At 35.6% G+C, this 17,460-nt stretch overlaps 3 protein-coding genes across 3 annotated transcripts; 2 read left to right on the forward strand and 1 right to left on the reverse strand.

The window, feature by feature from the left end:
* Positions 1–1,237: 1,237 nt before the first annotated feature.
* On the forward strand, positions 1,238–4,976 carry LOC131000137 (UDP-D-apiose/UDP-D-xylose synthase 1-like). The gene is made up of 9 exons (XM_057925912.1): positions 1,238–1,885; positions 2,327–2,419; positions 2,534–2,641; positions 3,522–3,636; positions 3,717–3,850; positions 3,942–4,043; positions 4,133–4,225; positions 4,344–4,479; positions 4,555–4,976. The coding sequence occupies exons 1-9, from the start codon at positions 1,616–1,618 to the stop codon at positions 4,665–4,667; spliced, it is 1,164 nt and encodes a 387-aa protein (XP_057781895.1). The 5' UTR covers positions 1,238–1,615; the 3' UTR covers positions 4,668–4,976.
* Positions 4,977–6,439: 1,463 nt separating this feature from the next.
* Positions 6,440–8,295, reverse strand: LOC131000140 (uncharacterized). Its single transcript, XM_057925916.1, has 3 exons — positions 8,122–8,295; positions 7,796–7,877; positions 6,440–6,816 (listed from the first exon to the last, which is right to left on the reverse strand). The coding sequence occupies exons 1-3, from the start codon at positions 8,227–8,229 to the stop codon at positions 6,683–6,685; spliced, it is 324 nt and encodes a 107-aa protein (XP_057781899.1). The 5' UTR covers positions 8,230–8,295; the 3' UTR covers positions 6,440–6,682.
* Positions 8,296–9,680: 1,385 nt separating this feature from the next.
* LOC131000141 (BTB/POZ domain-containing protein At3g44820) lies at positions 9,681–16,468 on the forward strand. The gene is made up of 5 exons (XM_057925917.1): positions 9,681–10,516; positions 10,702–10,901; positions 13,426–13,495; positions 13,791–14,999; positions 15,488–16,468. The coding sequence occupies exons 2-5, from the start codon at positions 10,852–10,854 to the stop codon at positions 16,058–16,060; spliced, it is 1,902 nt and encodes a 633-aa protein (XP_057781900.1). The 5' UTR covers positions 9,681–10,516; positions 10,702–10,851; the 3' UTR covers positions 16,061–16,468.
* Positions 16,469–17,460: the final 992 nt, after the last annotated feature.

Below are 17,460 nucleotides of genomic sequence, written 5' to 3' on the forward strand. Positions count from 1 at the left end.
CGAGGCAATTGTTTCTTAGTATGGTTTGTTATATTTATTTTTAAAAATTAGTGAATAATTATAAGCGAATTTCGTTCCCATATAACAACAAGGTATTGTATAAAAGATTGTTAATTCTAAGGATTTTTTTTAGTTGATCCTCCTCCAATGTGTATAATGTATATTCACTTGAAGTTTTTTAAGACGGTTAAATAGATCTAATCCAAAATTTAATGGCCCAACTATTATTGATTTGATATAATTTGTTTGAATGGTTAAAAAAATTAGTAAAAGATGTGAGTTGTTGTTGCTGCTTGCTAAATGTGAAGTCCAAAAACTTTGTCGGGCTACGGCTAATTCCATCTCCAAAAGTTCGAATTATTTGATAAATCAAATTATATATAGGTTCAAGCTTGAGCTCATTTGTAAAACTTTGAACTTGTGTCAACCCTCCGGCTTAAACAAGTTTTAAAATAAGTCACACTTGTCACACCGCACCACATAAATCACACATTTCTACCCCAGACAAAGATATAAAATTACGCACTTCTACACCACATAAAGGTGCACACAGATCTGCACATGGGCGGAACCTCTACATCACATAAAGATGAAAAATTATACACATCTTCACCACACAAAGGTGCACACGGACATAATTTCTACACTTAAGTGGAACCTATATGTCGTACATAGGCGGAACCTCTGCAGTTTGCACCACACAAAGATGAAAAATTATGCACATCTACACCACATAAAGGTGCACACATGCGGAACCTCTACACCACATAAAAGATGGGAAATTACGCACCTATACACCACACAAAGGCGTCGCACAAAAAATTAGAAATCATGCACCTCTACATCACACAAAAGTGCACACAGGCGGAACCTCTACATCTTAATTATAAATGTTACCAAACACAGGAACAAACCTAAGAATTTAATGATGATCGGGCAAGATTTCACCGAATGATTCTAATATAATTTTAGTAAAAAAAAAAAAAGGTTGAATCTTGAAATAATTATTTGAAATTACACAATTAAGATCGAGCGAGATTAACATATATTTTTAACATTAATCATATATATATAGATAATAAAGAAAAAATTGAATGGGCGGCGGTCAAGGGTGCCTGGCCTTTAGAACCGTTCCTAACCAAACACGATATTCATACATACCACGTAACAAATGAGTCCCGAATGATTATCTATATTTTAATGATCAAGTTCAACCAAATTTGAATACTCCCAACATTTCACTAGCTAGCAATTGACTAGTCTTATATTAATGATCTTTATCACATGATGAAGCTCAACCAAATTTTTATTAAATCGAATTTCAAGAGTTGAGGAGGAGTAGCTAAGAAACAAGTTAGAGTTAGTTTAGTAGCTGTTTGACTTCCATGGTGCCGATATTAGAAGCCGTACACAGTCAAAGTTGAAAACCAACACAATATCTCAATCTCAACTCAGTGAAGAACTCCCCCTCCCTCCTTTTCCCAACCTTAAATACCTCATCTCTTCCGAATTCCCCCAAATTCCTTCACGCGTAAACCCCCCACATTCTCGCCTGCATTATCAACAATCACCCAATCCATCACAATCAGCGCCGAAGGAACTGTCGGTGCAAGCAATGGCGACCGCCAGAGTAGATCTCGACGGCAATCCGATAAAGCCGATCACCATATGCATGATTGGCGCCGGCGGCTTCATCGGCTCGCACCTCTGCGAGAAGCTGATGGCGGAGACGCACCACAAGGTTCTGGCGGTGGATGTGTACAGCGACAAGATCAAGCACCTCCTCGAGCCGTCGTCGCTGCCCTGGGCGGATCGCATCCAGTTCCACCGCCTCAACATTAAGAACGATTCTCGCCTCGAAGGCCTCATTCGGATGTCGGATCTTGTAATTTTCCGACGTTTGTTTCTCTTGCTTTTTATGTGTCTCTGTTCGTGAGGTTTAGTCTTAGCTCGTGCTTAAGTAGGAGGATCTTGCATCTGTGGTCGTTCAAGTTCCCTTTCTTGTTTATTTTTGTTTAAGTAGGTTTTGTTTAAGATACTGGCATTGCATTGGAATATTCCTGGTTTAATTTCAATGTGGAAAGATATCTGATGATACTAAGTAATTGAAGTGAAATTATGAGCTGCTACTGGAGTAAATCTAGAGTGGTCTACTAAGATCTCTATAGGTTTTTATTTCTTTCGTAAGCTTCACTTGGAGTATTTCCGAGAATGATGATTCTCTCAAATACTCGAATTTGTTCCTGATTGGTTAAATAGATTTAATCCATGTGTTAATTCTAATTTTTTACCCTAAACTGGTGCTATTTATATTCTGGTGTGACAGATCATAAATCTTGCTGCTATATGCACTCCAGCAGATTACAATACGCGCCCGCTTGACACGATCTACAGCAACTTCATTGATGCTCTCCCCGTGGTAAGTCTTTCGTGTTAAAACTGATTTGCATTTTTGGTTTTCTAATATGTCATATAAAAATCTTTGACCAAATGAATTACGGTAATTTGAAGTTGATTGATTGCTCTGGTTTAGATTAAATACTGCTCGGAAAATGGAAAGCGCCTCATTCATTTCTCCACTTGTGAAGTATATGGGAAAACAATTGGTTGCTTTTTACCCAAAGATAGCCCATTGCGGCAGGTGAGAGTTTGCTTTCATATCCTCTGAATACTAAAGTGTTTTTTCTCCAACAGTTTAGATCATAAAATCTCTTGTCTCATATTTAACAAAGACTTTGTGCAATTAGAATATTTAACATCACCTCCGAAATGCGATTCTTTGTTTTCGCATCATAAAAATATGTAAATATGTATATATTCTGAGGACCAAAACATTCTTCTGGAAATCTTGAGCTTTGTGTCACAATTTCGAGTCAGTTTGAAGATAAGATGCTAATAGGTGATGGGAATTGTTGTCCTGACGTCTACCATCTGTAGTTCAAGTCAACTCATGGAAAAAGCTGATTGAGAAGCTCTGTGTGTAATTATTAAAATACTGAGGATCATTGTAATGTTTTGTGCTGGGACTTCCATGTATATCATTTAGCTTGACCAAGAGAGTGACCTATACAATATGATAATAAAATGTGTGATCAAGGGCCTTGCGTTAAAACATTAAATGGACTCGAAAAATTGTATAGAAAGGAAAGAATCTCACTGGGGTAGTTTAAATAGTTGAGTTCATTGAAAAGTGTGATGCCAACTCAAGGATGAAGAATAATACATGATGGCTTGAAAAAGTTATTAAACGAACAATTACCTCGGCTAGTAATTGCTGCCTGTAGATTTCTTTTTACCCAGAAATAGATACCCTTTAAGCTTTTTAAATGAATTTATTACCATTGTTTAGTCAGATGCTAAATGTAAGCTCATTTCTCATCTGATTGTTTACTATTATATTCAATGATTTCTTTTCACTTACTTATTGAATTGTGCTTTACCAAGTTATAACCAAGGGGATATTTAACTGTTCTGTTTGGCTTGGTTGGATTTTCTGATTATTCACCATCTTCTTGCATTAGGATCCTGCTAACTATGTTCTATCAGAAGATTCCTCCCCTTGCATATTTGGCCCCATTGAGAAACAGAGATGGTCATATGCATGTGCAAAGCAGTTAGTTGAGAGGTTGATATATGGTGAGCTGCGTGTTTGTATTTTTGTGGGACACAAGTAAAACTGAAGCTTCATATTGTATTCTCATATTCTTGTTCTACAGCTGAGGGTGCTGAAAACGGTCTTGAATTTACAATTGTGAGACCCTTCAACTGGATTGGACCCAGGATGGACTTTATACCTGGAATCGATGGCCCAAGTGAGGGCGTTCCAAGAGTTCTTGCCTGCTTTAGCAATGTAATACTGTTTTTCTTATGAATTTTCTGCCTATTATATACTGTTATGAACTTGTCTCATTTTCCATTTTGCTGGCTTTTGTTCTGCCCAGAATCTCTTAAGGCGTGAACCACTGAAGCTTGTGGATGGTGGTGAGTCGCAGAGAACATTTGTTTACATCAAAGATGCCATCGAAGCTGTCCATTTGATGATTGTATGTCTTACAATATTAGTTATGCCTTCCAAATGCTGTGTATTAGTAAATTATTTATGCAAGTGTTGTTAAATCAAATGAATTCTCAGGAAAACCCAACGAGGGCTAATGGACAGATATTTAACGTTGGCAACCCTAACAATGAAGTTACGGTCAGGCAGCTTGCTGAAATGATGACTCAGGTAAGTTTAAACTTGTTTTTGAACTGTCGAGCCTTCCTTTCACACACTTGTCTTTTCTTTCAGGTCTGTAACCTTTGGGTAGTTTTCTTAAACTCTCCTGTTTAATGCTTGCATGCAGGTTTACTCAAAGGTTAGTGGAGAACCTCCACTGGATACACCTACGACTGATATAAGCTCCAAAGAATTCTATGGTGAAGGATACGATGATAGTGACAAGAGAATTCCTGACATGACCATAATCAACAGACAACTTGGTAGAAAACTGCTGTTTTACCTAAACACATTCATGTTAGAGATGACCTTCTCCTAACCTTTTATCTGTGTTTCAGGTTGGAACCCAAAGACTTCGCTTTGGGACTTGCTTGAGTCGACTCTTACTTACCAACACCGGACATACGCTGAAGCTGTAAAGAAGGCAACTTCAAAACCGGTGGTGAGTTAAAAAGTATGAAACTGAGATGCGCTGTTTCCTTCCTATCTCCTTTTCTAGTGATCATTGTATGGTTTCTTCTCTAATGTGTCGAGTACTATAAATCTACGGCTTAAAACATAACGACCTTGGATGTGGAGGTAGGGTTGGTTTGTAATGTTTAAGGGTGGACCTGTATCGTGTAAATCATATAGGGAAAATCTAAAAGAATTTTTCCTTTTAAGGGTGTTGGTTTGCCTACGTGGGAGGGATGATGCTATTATGTATCATGTTAGTTACCTATGAATTTCTCATTAATATTAATATTGTTATCTTGTACAACTGCGGAATTTGGATATCACTAAAGCATGGTCCTTCACTGGAATTTTGGTGGTGTTATTAATAGAATTTTGGGGTTTTCATTTGCGAAGTTTAGCAAAATTTCGCTATTTAATTAGTTCGATGATGTAATGATTTGGAAGACAGACTTCGTCTGATTAGAAGTCAGACGCCTTATCCATTAGGCCACAGGCGCCTGAAATTTCATATTTCATCCGTTTTTATAAAATCTATTCAATTTGTGATTTTCGTTCGTCTTCATAAATGTATCTAATTTATTTTTGATAAGTTTTCTACTAATAATAGAGTGAGACCCTTACTCACAATACATCCAATTACTTTATTAAAACTCGTACTATTTAGAAATCGATACTTTTTATAAATACGCAGGGAGTACTATTTTAAATCATGTCCACGTGGTCGGTGAAGATTATGAATTTTAAGGAGGATGACTTAATTTTTCATGAGGAACTTATTATTTATGGTTAATTATAGTTTATGGCTCAAATTTGGAGGTAGTCATAAAAATTATACAAATTTTACAAGAAACAAACTTTTTAAAATATTGAAAAATTACCTTAAATTTGGAGTCATTTGTAAAAATTGCATGAACTTTAAAAAAATAGTATAAAAATATAGTATGGATTTTGAAGTCATTCTAAAAATGAAAAAAACTTTAATAAAATACCAAAAATGACTTGAACTTTCATAAAATTAATTAAAAATGGCATGGGCTTACACTTTTAGACTAGAACTATGACAACATGAAAAGTTTGAAGTTGACGTGAAAATTACATGCAAATTCTAAATTCACTTGAAATATTCATAATAAAAGTATATGATAGGCACAAGTTTTACAACTCATAATACCTTAATGCCACATATTTTTTGCTCATTCTTCCGGCTTAGTTTTATTTCCATGGTATTGGAACTTTACATTCAAAATTAACAAGTCGACTATAAAATACAACAATGAATCTGCTTTTTGTCGGTAGACAAAATAATGAATCAATTTCCTTTTTTCTTTTGTGTGGACAATTAATTGGGCCTTAGCTAGTACATTGAGAGCGATGACCACTTTATTGATAATTACATCTCTAATTAATGTTGAGAGAGATCAAAATTCGAATTTCAAAACTAATTTGCTCATGTCTCCCCAGAATAGGCAAGAAAGTATCTGCATACCAAACCTAATTAAGAATCATGAACTACTTCTATTAATAAATTATTAATGTCAAAACAAATTTATCGTAACAAGTAAATTGCCCACTGAAACTATATTAAACCTTTTCTCTATATTAATTAACATAAGATGTTTTTTTTTCAGATTAAACTAATTTTCTTAATACTTTTAGGGCCTGTTTGATATGGGTTTATAGGTAAGATAAATTAAATTAATACAAATTTTAATTAACAAAGAAACCTAGAGACTAGAGTGACATTAATTAATCAACCTCCGATAAGATAAAAGAAAGAAGTTTATTTGTTAACTTCTCTGTTTATTGGAAATGTCTACAATTCACTCAAAACTTAAGTAAAATATTTGCAATTGATAGATATACAGATCTAGAATGCCAATAAACTTAGCACATTAATATTATACACACTAAAGCCAGAGCCTATGAAAAATTCATGAAACATACTTGAAGGACCACGACGTAACGATATCCCGAGCATAACGTGTTCACCGTTGACGTGACCGACAGTAACTATATGATGATGCTTTTTATAACTTTACGACCCTTACTACACAATTTGTCACGAATTTTCTCTGGATCGCAGCACGCGTCGACGGTGATCATCACTTGATTTTTGTTCATATCATACACTCGATCTCTAACTTCTGTTGTGAAAAAGAATTGTGTTAGAAAGATAATATGACCCATTCACGTATATATACTACACCTATATATACCTATAATATATATAAATAAATGTTTCTTTTTATATAATTGGCATAGCTTATTACTCCCTCCGTCCCACTCTAATAGTCTTGTTTTCCTTTTTAGTACATCCCTCTAGAATAGCTTTGTTCATAGTTTAGGAGTGTAGTTAAATGGCTCAAATAAAATGAACCACATAATTTTTCTACCAAAAATTAAGTTTCTTAATCTCCGTACCGAAAAGAAACAGGACTATTAGGCTGGGACAGAGGGATTATATTTCTTTCAAATACTTAATTTAAGTGTAATAATGTAATCATAATTTGTATTTTTTTCATATTAAACTAATTTTCTTAATACTTTTATTAATTAGTGTTTATAATTATTTTAATTATATAATTTAAAAGATTTCAAAAGATGTCGTAGTACGCTAATCTATGACTCTCAGGAGGTGTTTACTTTGGAATATTAGCCTTGATAGATAAAAATAATAAGGCTAATCTCTTATTTATTTTGACGGATATATATATTGAAACTTTAGAATATCCCAAGGCCTTTAATTATTTTTGTCATTTAAATCAGTTTTGCTTGATTCTTGTCCCATTGAAAACGTAGGATTGGAGATATCCTACTATCGAGGATATTCAATCATATATTTTATCAATCATCCAAGATAAACGCCTCCCGATGATATTGCATACAAAATGTGATACACATTTATTATATATCCCAAAAAGCAATAAATTGATGGATAATGTTGAAAATTAATTAATTTCAATATTATCCCTCAATTTATTGATTTCAAGGGATATATAAGTATGTAGTAGAAAGTGCGGAATGCACTATATAAAAATATAGTATATGTTGTGGATATATAGATGGTTAATATATGTGACGTGGCATTTGTATATATGTGGTGTGTGTGGAAGAGAGACTCACGGGGAATTTGGCAAAGAATTTTGGTGAGCTTCTTGTAGCAGCATCTACACTCCAGATTCACATTTAGTGTCATTATAGTCAGCTGCAAATTAACATTCACCAAATCTGTCACCACAATTCAATTCTTTCTTTTTTTCTTTTTCTTGAGAACTCTTATTTAAAATGAGAACGGATCCATCAAACTTAGTAGTGAATACATTAATTTTACAGGAAAAATGCAATGTTCTCACGTTATCATGAAAAATGCAGTTATAACTGTAATCATACCATATTATATATACATATATTGAATGAGTTGAAAAGGGAAGAATTAAGTTGGGGCATACATTCTCAGTTGCCATGTATATAGGATGCCAATGCTGCTGCTGCTTCTCCAAATAATTAGAGAGAGAGAGAGAGATAGTTGGGATTGCCTTGAATGAATGAAGATGCATGAATGTAGGGAGTAGCTGGTATGTATGTATAGAGAGTTGTGTGAGAATTGAAAATTGAGGTCCAAATTCATGAAATAGAGAGAGAGAGAGAAGGCCTATTTTTTTTCTCTCTAGTATGTGTTTGCATGTGCTGGCACTGATTGGCACGACTCACCTTCCAATATTCTTCTTAGTATGTACTCCCTCCGTCCCACGAATCTTGACACGTTTGGATTCGGCACGAGAATTAAGGAGTTTGTAGTTAATAAAATACTATAAAAGTGATAAAGTAGGAGAGATAATGTAATAAAAATGATAAAGTAGGAGAGAGAAGGTAATAATTATTACCCAAAATGGAAACGTGTCAAGATTCGTGGGACGGAGGGAGTACTTTGATTCATTCATTCATGGACAACCATGAACTCATTTTTAATTCAAAAAAAAATCATCAATTTATTTGGTAACCACATAATTAATACTCAATCTGTCTCATTAATAACGCTTCATTAATATTCAACACAGTTATTAAGAAAAAGAAAAGTGATTAAATGATAAAAATGATAGATAGCTGTGAAACAAAATTTTGTGATAAAAAATTGTTTTGTTTTCTAAACTAATTCATTATTATTGAAACAAGACAAAAAAGGAAAGTGAATCATTATTAACGGTAAGAGATGAAATATATAATTGGATTAACCTATATATACATACTTTTGGTCTCTACCGGATTTTAGTGGATTGAGTTGTTACATTGAAGATACTCATTGTCATTGGCGAATCATTGTGTAACGTAGTGACGGAATTTTTTTTTGAGGAAACATCTTTTTTGGCGTTGTTTCGTACCTAATAGATATAATTAATTAAATCAACATAAAGTCTCTTTAAATGCATTAGTAGTTAAGGAAATTTTGAAAATTAGTACGTCCATAATTGCTGAACAGAATATAAAAAATATAAATTTCTAACTCTGCGTAAAGCATAATGATAATTATAGTTATTAAATACTTTAAAATCATTTAATAAGAAAAATTAGCATTACATATTATAAGAGTATTATACGTCATAATAAGTAAATAAATATTTTTATACACAAACATAACTAAAAAGTTTTAAAAATTTTAACGAAGAGAGAGAAAATAAAATATTTTAAAATTTTCTTAATTTATTCATTTTAATTTTATTTTTGATGATCTTTTGATATATTAAAAATCTTGTCACGAAACTTAAATTTAGAATGCATATTTTTTCATAAATTAAATTTGACAATATTTAAGAGAATTAAAACTATATACTATAAAATGAGTCAACTATCGAGTGCAGCCATGAAAAATGTGCTCAAGTTTTTCAAAGTAAGAAAGCCCATATGAACTATCGAATGCAGCCATGAAAAATAGCGGTTAGTAGTTTTCATATACACAAAGAAAGAAAAAATATATATATAAAAGTTTACATTGTAAACAATGAATATCATGTATGTGAGTGTTTTGTGAGGCAAGAATGACAAAATTTATTAATTTATCACTATTACTAGTTAACAAAATGTAATTAATATTGAAAATCTCGTCAGTTCAGGATTCAAAGCTCAGTAATATATTCCACGATTCTAAATTTTACAAAAAATAAATAAATAATTTTTTCATAAAACCTACCCCAATGTTATAATATATCAAAAAAAATACCGAAGAATGTGAATTGAATCTAATAAGACTTGTTAATTTGAAAGGGGAGAGAGTCTAGTATTCGAGTATTTTCAATTCTTAATTCTCGACGCATGCGCACTAGAACCGAAGTCTCAATCTCCTCGGATCTTGGACCTCTGTGTTTTCGTCCCTTCCACTCCACCTGTTCGACAAAATGCCTCAGCACATGTTACACCACAATTCTCCCACTGCTGTCAATATGATTGCCCATGTTTTGTTGTCCCTTTATTCTTTGTCCACAAGTATGTAGGTTTTTTTGAGAAAAAGTATGCAAGTGTTTAGCTGGTAAAGCATGAGTTATCCATCTTATTTATTATGCTTGTATTAAACAAGAATTAAAAATGCAAACTTGATACCTTTTCCTTTAAGGTTCTCTCATATTTTCGTCAAGCCGGTTTCTTGTCTTCTCTGGATTCTGTCTTTATATTAGAGTAAGAATAGCTTAATAGAGTAAAGTATGCACCATAGTGTGGCCGCGTATTTAGGAACAGTGGGTTGGGCTTTTGATGAGCCGAAACACAGACAGCGGGGCTGTAAAGATGGAGTCTTTATGAGTCATAATTGCTGTTTGTTTTCGCTAATCATAATCATGACCCGAAATTGACCGGGTAAGCTTTGGTCTTATTCATTTCTTTATTTTCCCCATTTTTATCTTTTGCTCTCTTTTGAAAACTGGGGATCAATTCAATCTGTGGTTGTGATGGTTGGTGGCCTGCCCTTTTGGTGGGGTTTACTATTAATTGATGTATGCTTAATTTAATGGATTGCTGAGCTGTGAGAATAATAATATCAGGGTCTCTGATGTTCTGAGGTGAACTCAAAATTGAAATGATGGGAACCCTCTGCCTTTATTGTTTGGAGGGGGAGAATGGATTTGAATTGGATTGAGGCATTTATTGGAGAAAAAGAGGAGTTTTGTTGAACAAGTGCCTTTTACCGATTGATGGCTCCTGCTGGGAGAACTTCTGGATTCCATCGTCAAGGAAATGACTGGTAACTCTCTCTCTCTCTCTCTCCAATTGTTTATTTCTTCATCACCTAGAGCTTCTAACACCTCCCAGGCAGAGGGAGATCGAGAGCTCTTTCTGTATTGTAATTGTTGGAATAAATGGCTTTATTAGTCCATAATTACTTTGTAATTAATGGAATTAAATGGTATATTTGGAATCTACATTTTGAGTAGATTAATTTGGTATATTTACTTGTTCAAATCTATTAAGAATTGAATGAGTAATTAATGCCCAAAGATAGCCATTGAAGATGGAAATGTGGAGTGTCATCCCACATTGGAAAATTAAGGAAGTGTAAAGCTATTTATAAAGTGCTCTCCACCATAAAGGAACAATCAAGTGTGCTCCTCTATGGTGGACCTATGGTGCACCCAAGTAGGTTTTGACTTAGTCTTTTAAGGCTAAAACTCGATTCCTACGAGGAACACCTTCCGAGTCCGAGTCCGAGGCCGAGCACGTGCACGTCGCACTTGTCGCAATGGGCGCTTTGTAGGCGCACTTTGCTTGAGGAGCCTTTAGTTTTGACAAATGAAACGGTGGCTCGGGTGACGTGGCAACCTGGCTCGGCGGTTCGGTGACGTGGCAGGGTGGGCGGACGCTGACGTGGCACAGGCGGTTCCATGACATGGCGGATAAGGTCCGGGTGGCTCTGAACGGATGAGGCTGGGCGGCTGCTTGGGCCGAACCATTGCAATGGTTCGGTCATGGCACCCCTTGACCGAATAGGTGTGATGGTTCGGTCAAGGCCTTCTCCCAACAGACGCACCCCTCCACCGCACCCCTCTACATACTATAAATAGGCCCTCCAGGATGTGGTTTATATCATTCCATTCACATCATCTCCTATCATACTAGTTAGTGTTCATACTCAAGTCCCGAGTATCGAGCCGTTCGACCGGATAACGATCTCCTAGTGCTAAGGAATCGTCTATCGACCCTATACCGTTGTATCTTGGGGGCAATTACTATAGATCCGCAAGCACAAGAGCGGAAGTAATTTTGCCTTACGGAGAGAGATTTTATCTCGCCTCGGTTCTGCATTAATTCTTTATCGTCATCCTATTTTCTACACTACCCAAAAAACAGTAATTAGCGTGCGTGAACTCAACTCGTGTTATTTACTTACATCATGTGCTGGTGATTTTTATTATTTTTTTGCTATGCATTTTTATATTTACCAAATAATGGTACTAAATCAGAGTTCGAAAGTATTATAGATAATCATGCTTTAAACAAGTAAAAAGGAAACATATGTTTGGACTAATGATAAAAGGTAACAAGTTCAAGGAAGGATTGCACTGTAATAGATATCATCGAGTTTAAGATTGCAGAATGCAAAAGTGGAGTTAATTACAGTCTTAATAGATTATTATGCCAAGCTTGTGTTCCCTGCTTTATTGGCTGTCAAAGAGAATCTCAATTTTGTGATTTCTATCCTTTTCTGACCATCTTGAATATCCCATAACAAGTATGTGAATGTATGGAAGCAAGCAGTCTGCAGTTGCATGCTCACATATTTCATAGTATTTGGTATGACGGGCCTCTTGATTGCCTTGTAATTGAGTTCTTGCATTGAATGCCAAGAAAACATTGGATAGTTAAGGTGGTTGCATCTTAAGTTACATTTTCTGCGGGGCATATGCTAACTTTCAACGTGGCGATAACATCATGGCAAAGAAATTCAGCTGCTTGATGAGCTTGGTGTCATCGTCATGGCCACTGAGGCGCATGTTCAGTGGCATTTTGGGAATGTTATTGTGGTTAATCTATCGAAGTTGGAAGGAGCAGGACCGCAGTGATAACAAATGGTCTAACACTATGGTTATGCCCTTTTGTGCAATGATTCAGTTTATTCCCTTTCTCAACTCCTAGGTTCTCAGTTTGAGTTGAGTATAATTATATGAAAATGTTGGCTGTTTCTTGTAGTTATTTGGATGATAGTATGATCCTAGTGGCAGAAGTGTACAGGTATGCTGAATAATGGTTTGTCTAGCATGTGATATGGAGGGAGGGGGGTAGACTAGTCGGTACACAATTTCGGAGAGTATTATGGCTAAAAGGTGCAAGAAGGACCTCTCTTGACTCTTGTTGCTACAATTTTAGTCTCTTTCATAAATTCACTACCTTAATCTGTTTATCCATAACTTTTGTGAAACTCTGCTGAAACTATTATGGCTTATTGAAATTTCTAAATTACTTGGAGTATAAATATTTCATTTGACTCATTCAATTAATCCAGATCTTGAGCTAGTTAATTCACATCAAAAAAAGTACCTTAGATCCGGTAGTGCAATACAGGTTGTGATCAGTGCTGTTACAGCAGAAGTCTTGCCTACATGTATTAGTGAAATGCTGAAGGCTGCGGCAAGCGTAAGGACATATGTTGTTCTTGGCCTTGCATTTTCAATTGTATCATAAAAGTCTTGTATTAGCTTGTATTATTTTCATTCATTAAGAACATACGATGTGATGGGAAATTTTCTCAGCATGAATTCCTTTTCTGTCAGGTTCTGCAGTTCAAGTTTGCAAAGTGATATAACAGTGGTGGTGGACGACGTAAAGTTCCATCTTCACAAGGTATATTTTTTTTTTTTGGAGTTGTTTACAAGTATCTTACTTATAGGTGCATTGGTTAGTTCTCTTTTTTCTGTTTGCTTATACTAGATTCTTATACTATACTAAGAATATCAGAAACATATGTATATATTTATAAAGTGACATGTATATATTTCTTCAAAAGCATATTTCATGGATTGATTTGCTTAATCCGTAATGCGTTGAGTTGCATCGTTTGGCAGCCTAGACTTTGATTCTAATTTTCCAGTCTGCGCCATATTATATTTTGACTCTAATAGAAGTGTATGCGCTCCAGTTTCCTCTCATTGCAAGATGTGGGAAGATAGCAACTATCTTTGAAGAGTCTGAAAGTTCCACTGAGACAACATTGACAGTACCGCTTGAAGAGTTTCCTGGTGGTGCCGATACGTTTCTCATTGTAGTCAAATTCTGCTATGGTGGGAGGGTCGAGCTCACACCGAAGAACATAGTAATTTTGTACTGCGCTGCGGATTATCTTTCTATGACTGATGACTATGATGAAGACAATTTATTGTCCAAATCAGAAAGTTATTTCCATAAGCATATCCTAAAAGACTGGAAAGGTTGCATTTTGGCTCTCCAAAGCTGTGAGCTAGTTATTCCAAGAGCCGACGAACTTCAAATTATAAGTAGATGCATCAATGCGTTGTCTGTAATGATCTGCACTGATCCCTCGTTGTTTGGATGGCCTATGATGATGTATGGGAGCTTACAGAGTCCTGGAGGGAGCATTCTGTGGAATGGGATAAATACCGGTGCAAAGATCCATAGTAATGAATCAGATTGGTGGTTTGAGGACGTCTCATATCTCTGTGTCGAGTTGTTTGAGAGACTGATTCAGACAATGGAAGCCAAAGGAATAAGTCCGGAGAATTTAGCACGCTCCATAATGTACTATTGTAAAAAGTATCTTCCAGGATTGGGCCGATGGCAGGGAGGGCAGAGTGGTCTGTCGAGGACAGTTGCTAGTTTCAGCATGATGCCTGCCAATGTTAATCAAGATGCTCTTTTGCGGAGTGTCATCAAACTGCTGCCCGAGAAGAAGGGAAAATCTTTTTGCCGATTTCTGCTGGGACTTTTACGTGTTGCATTTATCTTGGGAGTTAATAATACATGCCAGGATTCTCTGGAAAGGAGAATAGGCGTGCAGCTCGATTTGGCAACCCTGGATGGTCTACTGATACCCAATTATTCTGATTCTGATACTTTATACAACACCCATTGTGTTGAAAGGATGATTCATTATTTTGTATCTTCTGAGCCAAGTGTAGCTTCTATGTCTCCATTATCAGCTGACCTTGACACATCACCATTATCCGGGCGATTCAGGAGAGTTGCTAAATTGGTAGATAATTATTTAGCGGAGATTGCTTCTGATGTAAACTTGAAACCTGGAAAATTACGTGCACTCGCAGAAGCATTGCCAGAATCCTCGAGATCTTTGCATGATGGGCTATACCGAGCACTGGATATATACTTTAAGGTTTGATTCTGAATGACCTCACCTCCTTGGCATTGTTCTATGTTTTCTTTGTGTTCATTAAGGTTAGAAATCTCGTCTCTTCTTGTGTTTCTCTAGTAAGGATTTATGCCCCTATCCCATATCTTTTCGATTGGTATATTCGAATTTCTGAAAGACTTCTCTTGTGTCACTCACTTGGATGACTAGATTGTTTGTTTATAAAGATATTATGCTGCCTGCCATGAAACTGGCTCGTGAGTTCGTTTCATTGATTTAAACACTTAAAGACCTAAAAGTAGGATTTTGATTTTCTGTATCGCAATCGATTAATTGTAGTTGTACAAGATTCTTGGTGTTCGTGTATGTTTTTGCTACGATCTTTTTGGCATTTGCATTTTCTACTTTGAGATATTATGATTTGGAATTATATTTGTACTGCAAGTCTGCAACACTTGGAAAGGTTCTATTTTGTACTAATTTTCTTGAAAAATATTCATGAAATTCTGCAGGCACATCCCTGGCTTTCAGATAAAGAGAGGGAGCAGCTTTGCAACATTATCGACTTTCAGAAACTCTCGATTGATGCTTGCGCACACGCATCTCAAAACGATAGGCTGCCACTCAGAGTCGTACTGCAGGTCTTGTTCTTCGAGCAGATGCAGCTGCGGACGGCCTTAGCTGGCTGCCTAAATGTTCTCGACGCTGAAAGCGCCCCTACAGCTCCTCTGGCCATTCCTAATGAAGCCGCTGGGCCAAGGGTCCATCGGGATGGATGGGTGACAGTCATTCGCGAGAACCAGGTGCTAAAAGTAGATATGGAACGGATGAGGTCGAGAGTCGGGGAACTGGAAGAAGAGTTCAGCAAAATCAAAGAAGAGATGAAAAAGGCAACCAAGTCAAACAGTTACCTTAGCACTCCACGCCTTGTTCCTCGAGGGATCGGGTGCAAACCACTTCCTCAGGCTTCAGATGCTCAACAAGACGTCGTAAAGAGTGGGACACCAACTCCAAGAGCTTCAGTCGAGCAGGCACGATCATCCATCCAGATTCCTCGACATAGAAAAAGTTCCTCCCTGGTTTGAGTATTCTGTTTAGTAGAAGTTGGTATCATTCGATTCGTGACTGCTTTTCTTGCAGCGAGCGGGCAACCTCGGGAATAGGGGCTGCTTGGTTTCCTTCTCTTGCAGTGCGCATGAAGCAAGACGACGCCATAGTTGGAGAAGGTAATGAAGCTTCTTTAAATGTAGCAAAACATAGCTTTAGATGGTGAAGTGGGCTTGGGAAAAAATTCTAGCAGATGAGTAGTACCTTTGTTTTTTCTCTAATAATGCAGTCGATGACATCGAGTTTTTCACTATCTACTAGAGTTTTTTCCCCGGTTTTCACCTCATTTACAAAAGTTGAATGTATAGTTTGAATCTTATGTATGTAGTTATAATTGTATACATTTACAAGTTGAATATATTGTTTGTAAAGCATAGATTTTTCAAGACTCTTTGGTCCGTTTAGTGTTTGTAGTATTAATGGAAATTATCAGTCTGAAATTGAGTTTGATCGATGATGGTTTTGAAGTTATGAATTTGATATGAGTATTCCTTTCACAGAGAACTATTCTATTCATTACACCATAACTCGGTAGAGTAATAAGGACAATTTTGATTAATCGGGTCAATCCACTTGATTTTTTTGGCAAGTTCGGGCTACTTCAGATTTAGGCTAATCGAGCTAAGTTTTTTTCGAACTATAAATTTTTAATTTTAACCTTCATTTTTTCTTGATCTATTCAGATCGACCCGTCAATTTTAAACAAAAAATTAACATCCTTAACCTTATCAAAAGACAAGCTAAAGGAAGAAATTATCAAAATAAACTTTAAACCTATTAAAAGTATTTCTCTATCCAAACAAACTTATTAAATCATGAAAATATGAAAAAAATTATAGTATACGTTATCGAACAAACACAATAGATTATCGATATAAATTTAGCCTAAAATCGAATGATTTGTCTGAATAGACTGAGAAAAATTAGAGTTATGGCCAAGAGTTTATAACTCTAAAAAAATATTTCCATTGGCCCAAACCGAAAATAATCAATTTTGATAGGGCTAGCTCAGAAACAGATTGAGTTGGTCCAAGTAATTGAATTTTTTCTTACTTGGATGTTAAATTTTATTATTGATAAATATGCATTTTTTACCTCTTGATATGTCATATTTGATACTTAGTTGTGAAGATATTATGGATTTGATGGTTAATTTGAATATATATATATGATTTATTATTGATGACTTATTAATTCTTTATTGATTGAACTTTGAATGAATTTTCAAGAATAATGAAGCTTAATTTGATAAAATGATCTTAATAAAAATTAAAATTTATCTTGATACGAGTTTGTGAACGTAAACGAATCGAAAATTGAACTTTGAATGAGGGAGAATGGCCGAAACAAAAATTACTACGCAAAGCTGGAAAATGCA

This window comes from Salvia miltiorrhiza, chromosome 8, assembly GCF_028751815.1.
Source record: "Salvia miltiorrhiza cultivar Shanhuang (shh) chromosome 8, IMPLAD_Smil_shh, whole genome shotgun sequence".
NCBI classification, from domain to species: domain Eukaryota; kingdom Viridiplantae; phylum Streptophyta; class Magnoliopsida; order Lamiales; family Lamiaceae; genus Salvia; species Salvia miltiorrhiza.

Excerpts from the sequence above, each read along its gene's own strand:
- LOC131000137 (XM_057925912.1), top strand. The coding sequence starts at position 1,616 with ATGGCGACCGCCAGAGTAGATCTCGACGGCAATCCGATAAAGCCGATC. Across the intron at positions 1,886-2,326 it reads TCATTCGGATGTCGGATCTT|ATCATAAATCTTGCTGCTAT; the intron begins GTAATTTTCCGA and ends CTGGTGTGACAG. Across the intron at positions 2,420-2,533 it reads TCATTGATGCTCTCCCCGTG|ATTAAATACTGCTCGGAAAA; the intron begins GTAAGTCTTTCG and ends GCTCTGGTTTAG.
- LOC131000140 (XM_057925916.1), bottom strand. The coding sequence starts at position 8,229 with ATGCATCTTCATTCATTCAAGGCAATCCCAACTATCTCTCTCTCTCTC. Across the intron at positions 7,878-8,121 it reads TATACATGGCAACTGAGAAT|CTGACTATAATGACACTAAA; the intron begins GTATGCCCCAAC and ends GTTAATTTGCAG. Across the intron at positions 6,817-7,795 it reads AATTCTTTGCCAAATTCCCC|AAGTTAGAGATCGAGTGTAT; the intron begins GTGAGTCTCTCT and ends TTTTCACAACAG.
- LOC131000141 (XM_057925917.1), top strand. The coding sequence starts at position 10,852 with ATGGCTCCTGCTGGGAGAACTTCTGGATTCCATCGTCAAGGAAATGAC. Across the intron at positions 13,496-13,790 it reads TAAAGTTCCATCTTCACAAG|TTTCCTCTCATTGCAAGATG; the intron begins GTATATTTTTTT and ends TATGCGCTCCAG. Across the intron at positions 15,000-15,487 it reads CACTGGATATATACTTTAAG|GCACATCCCTGGCTTTCAGA; the intron begins GTTTGATTCTGA and ends GAAATTCTGCAG.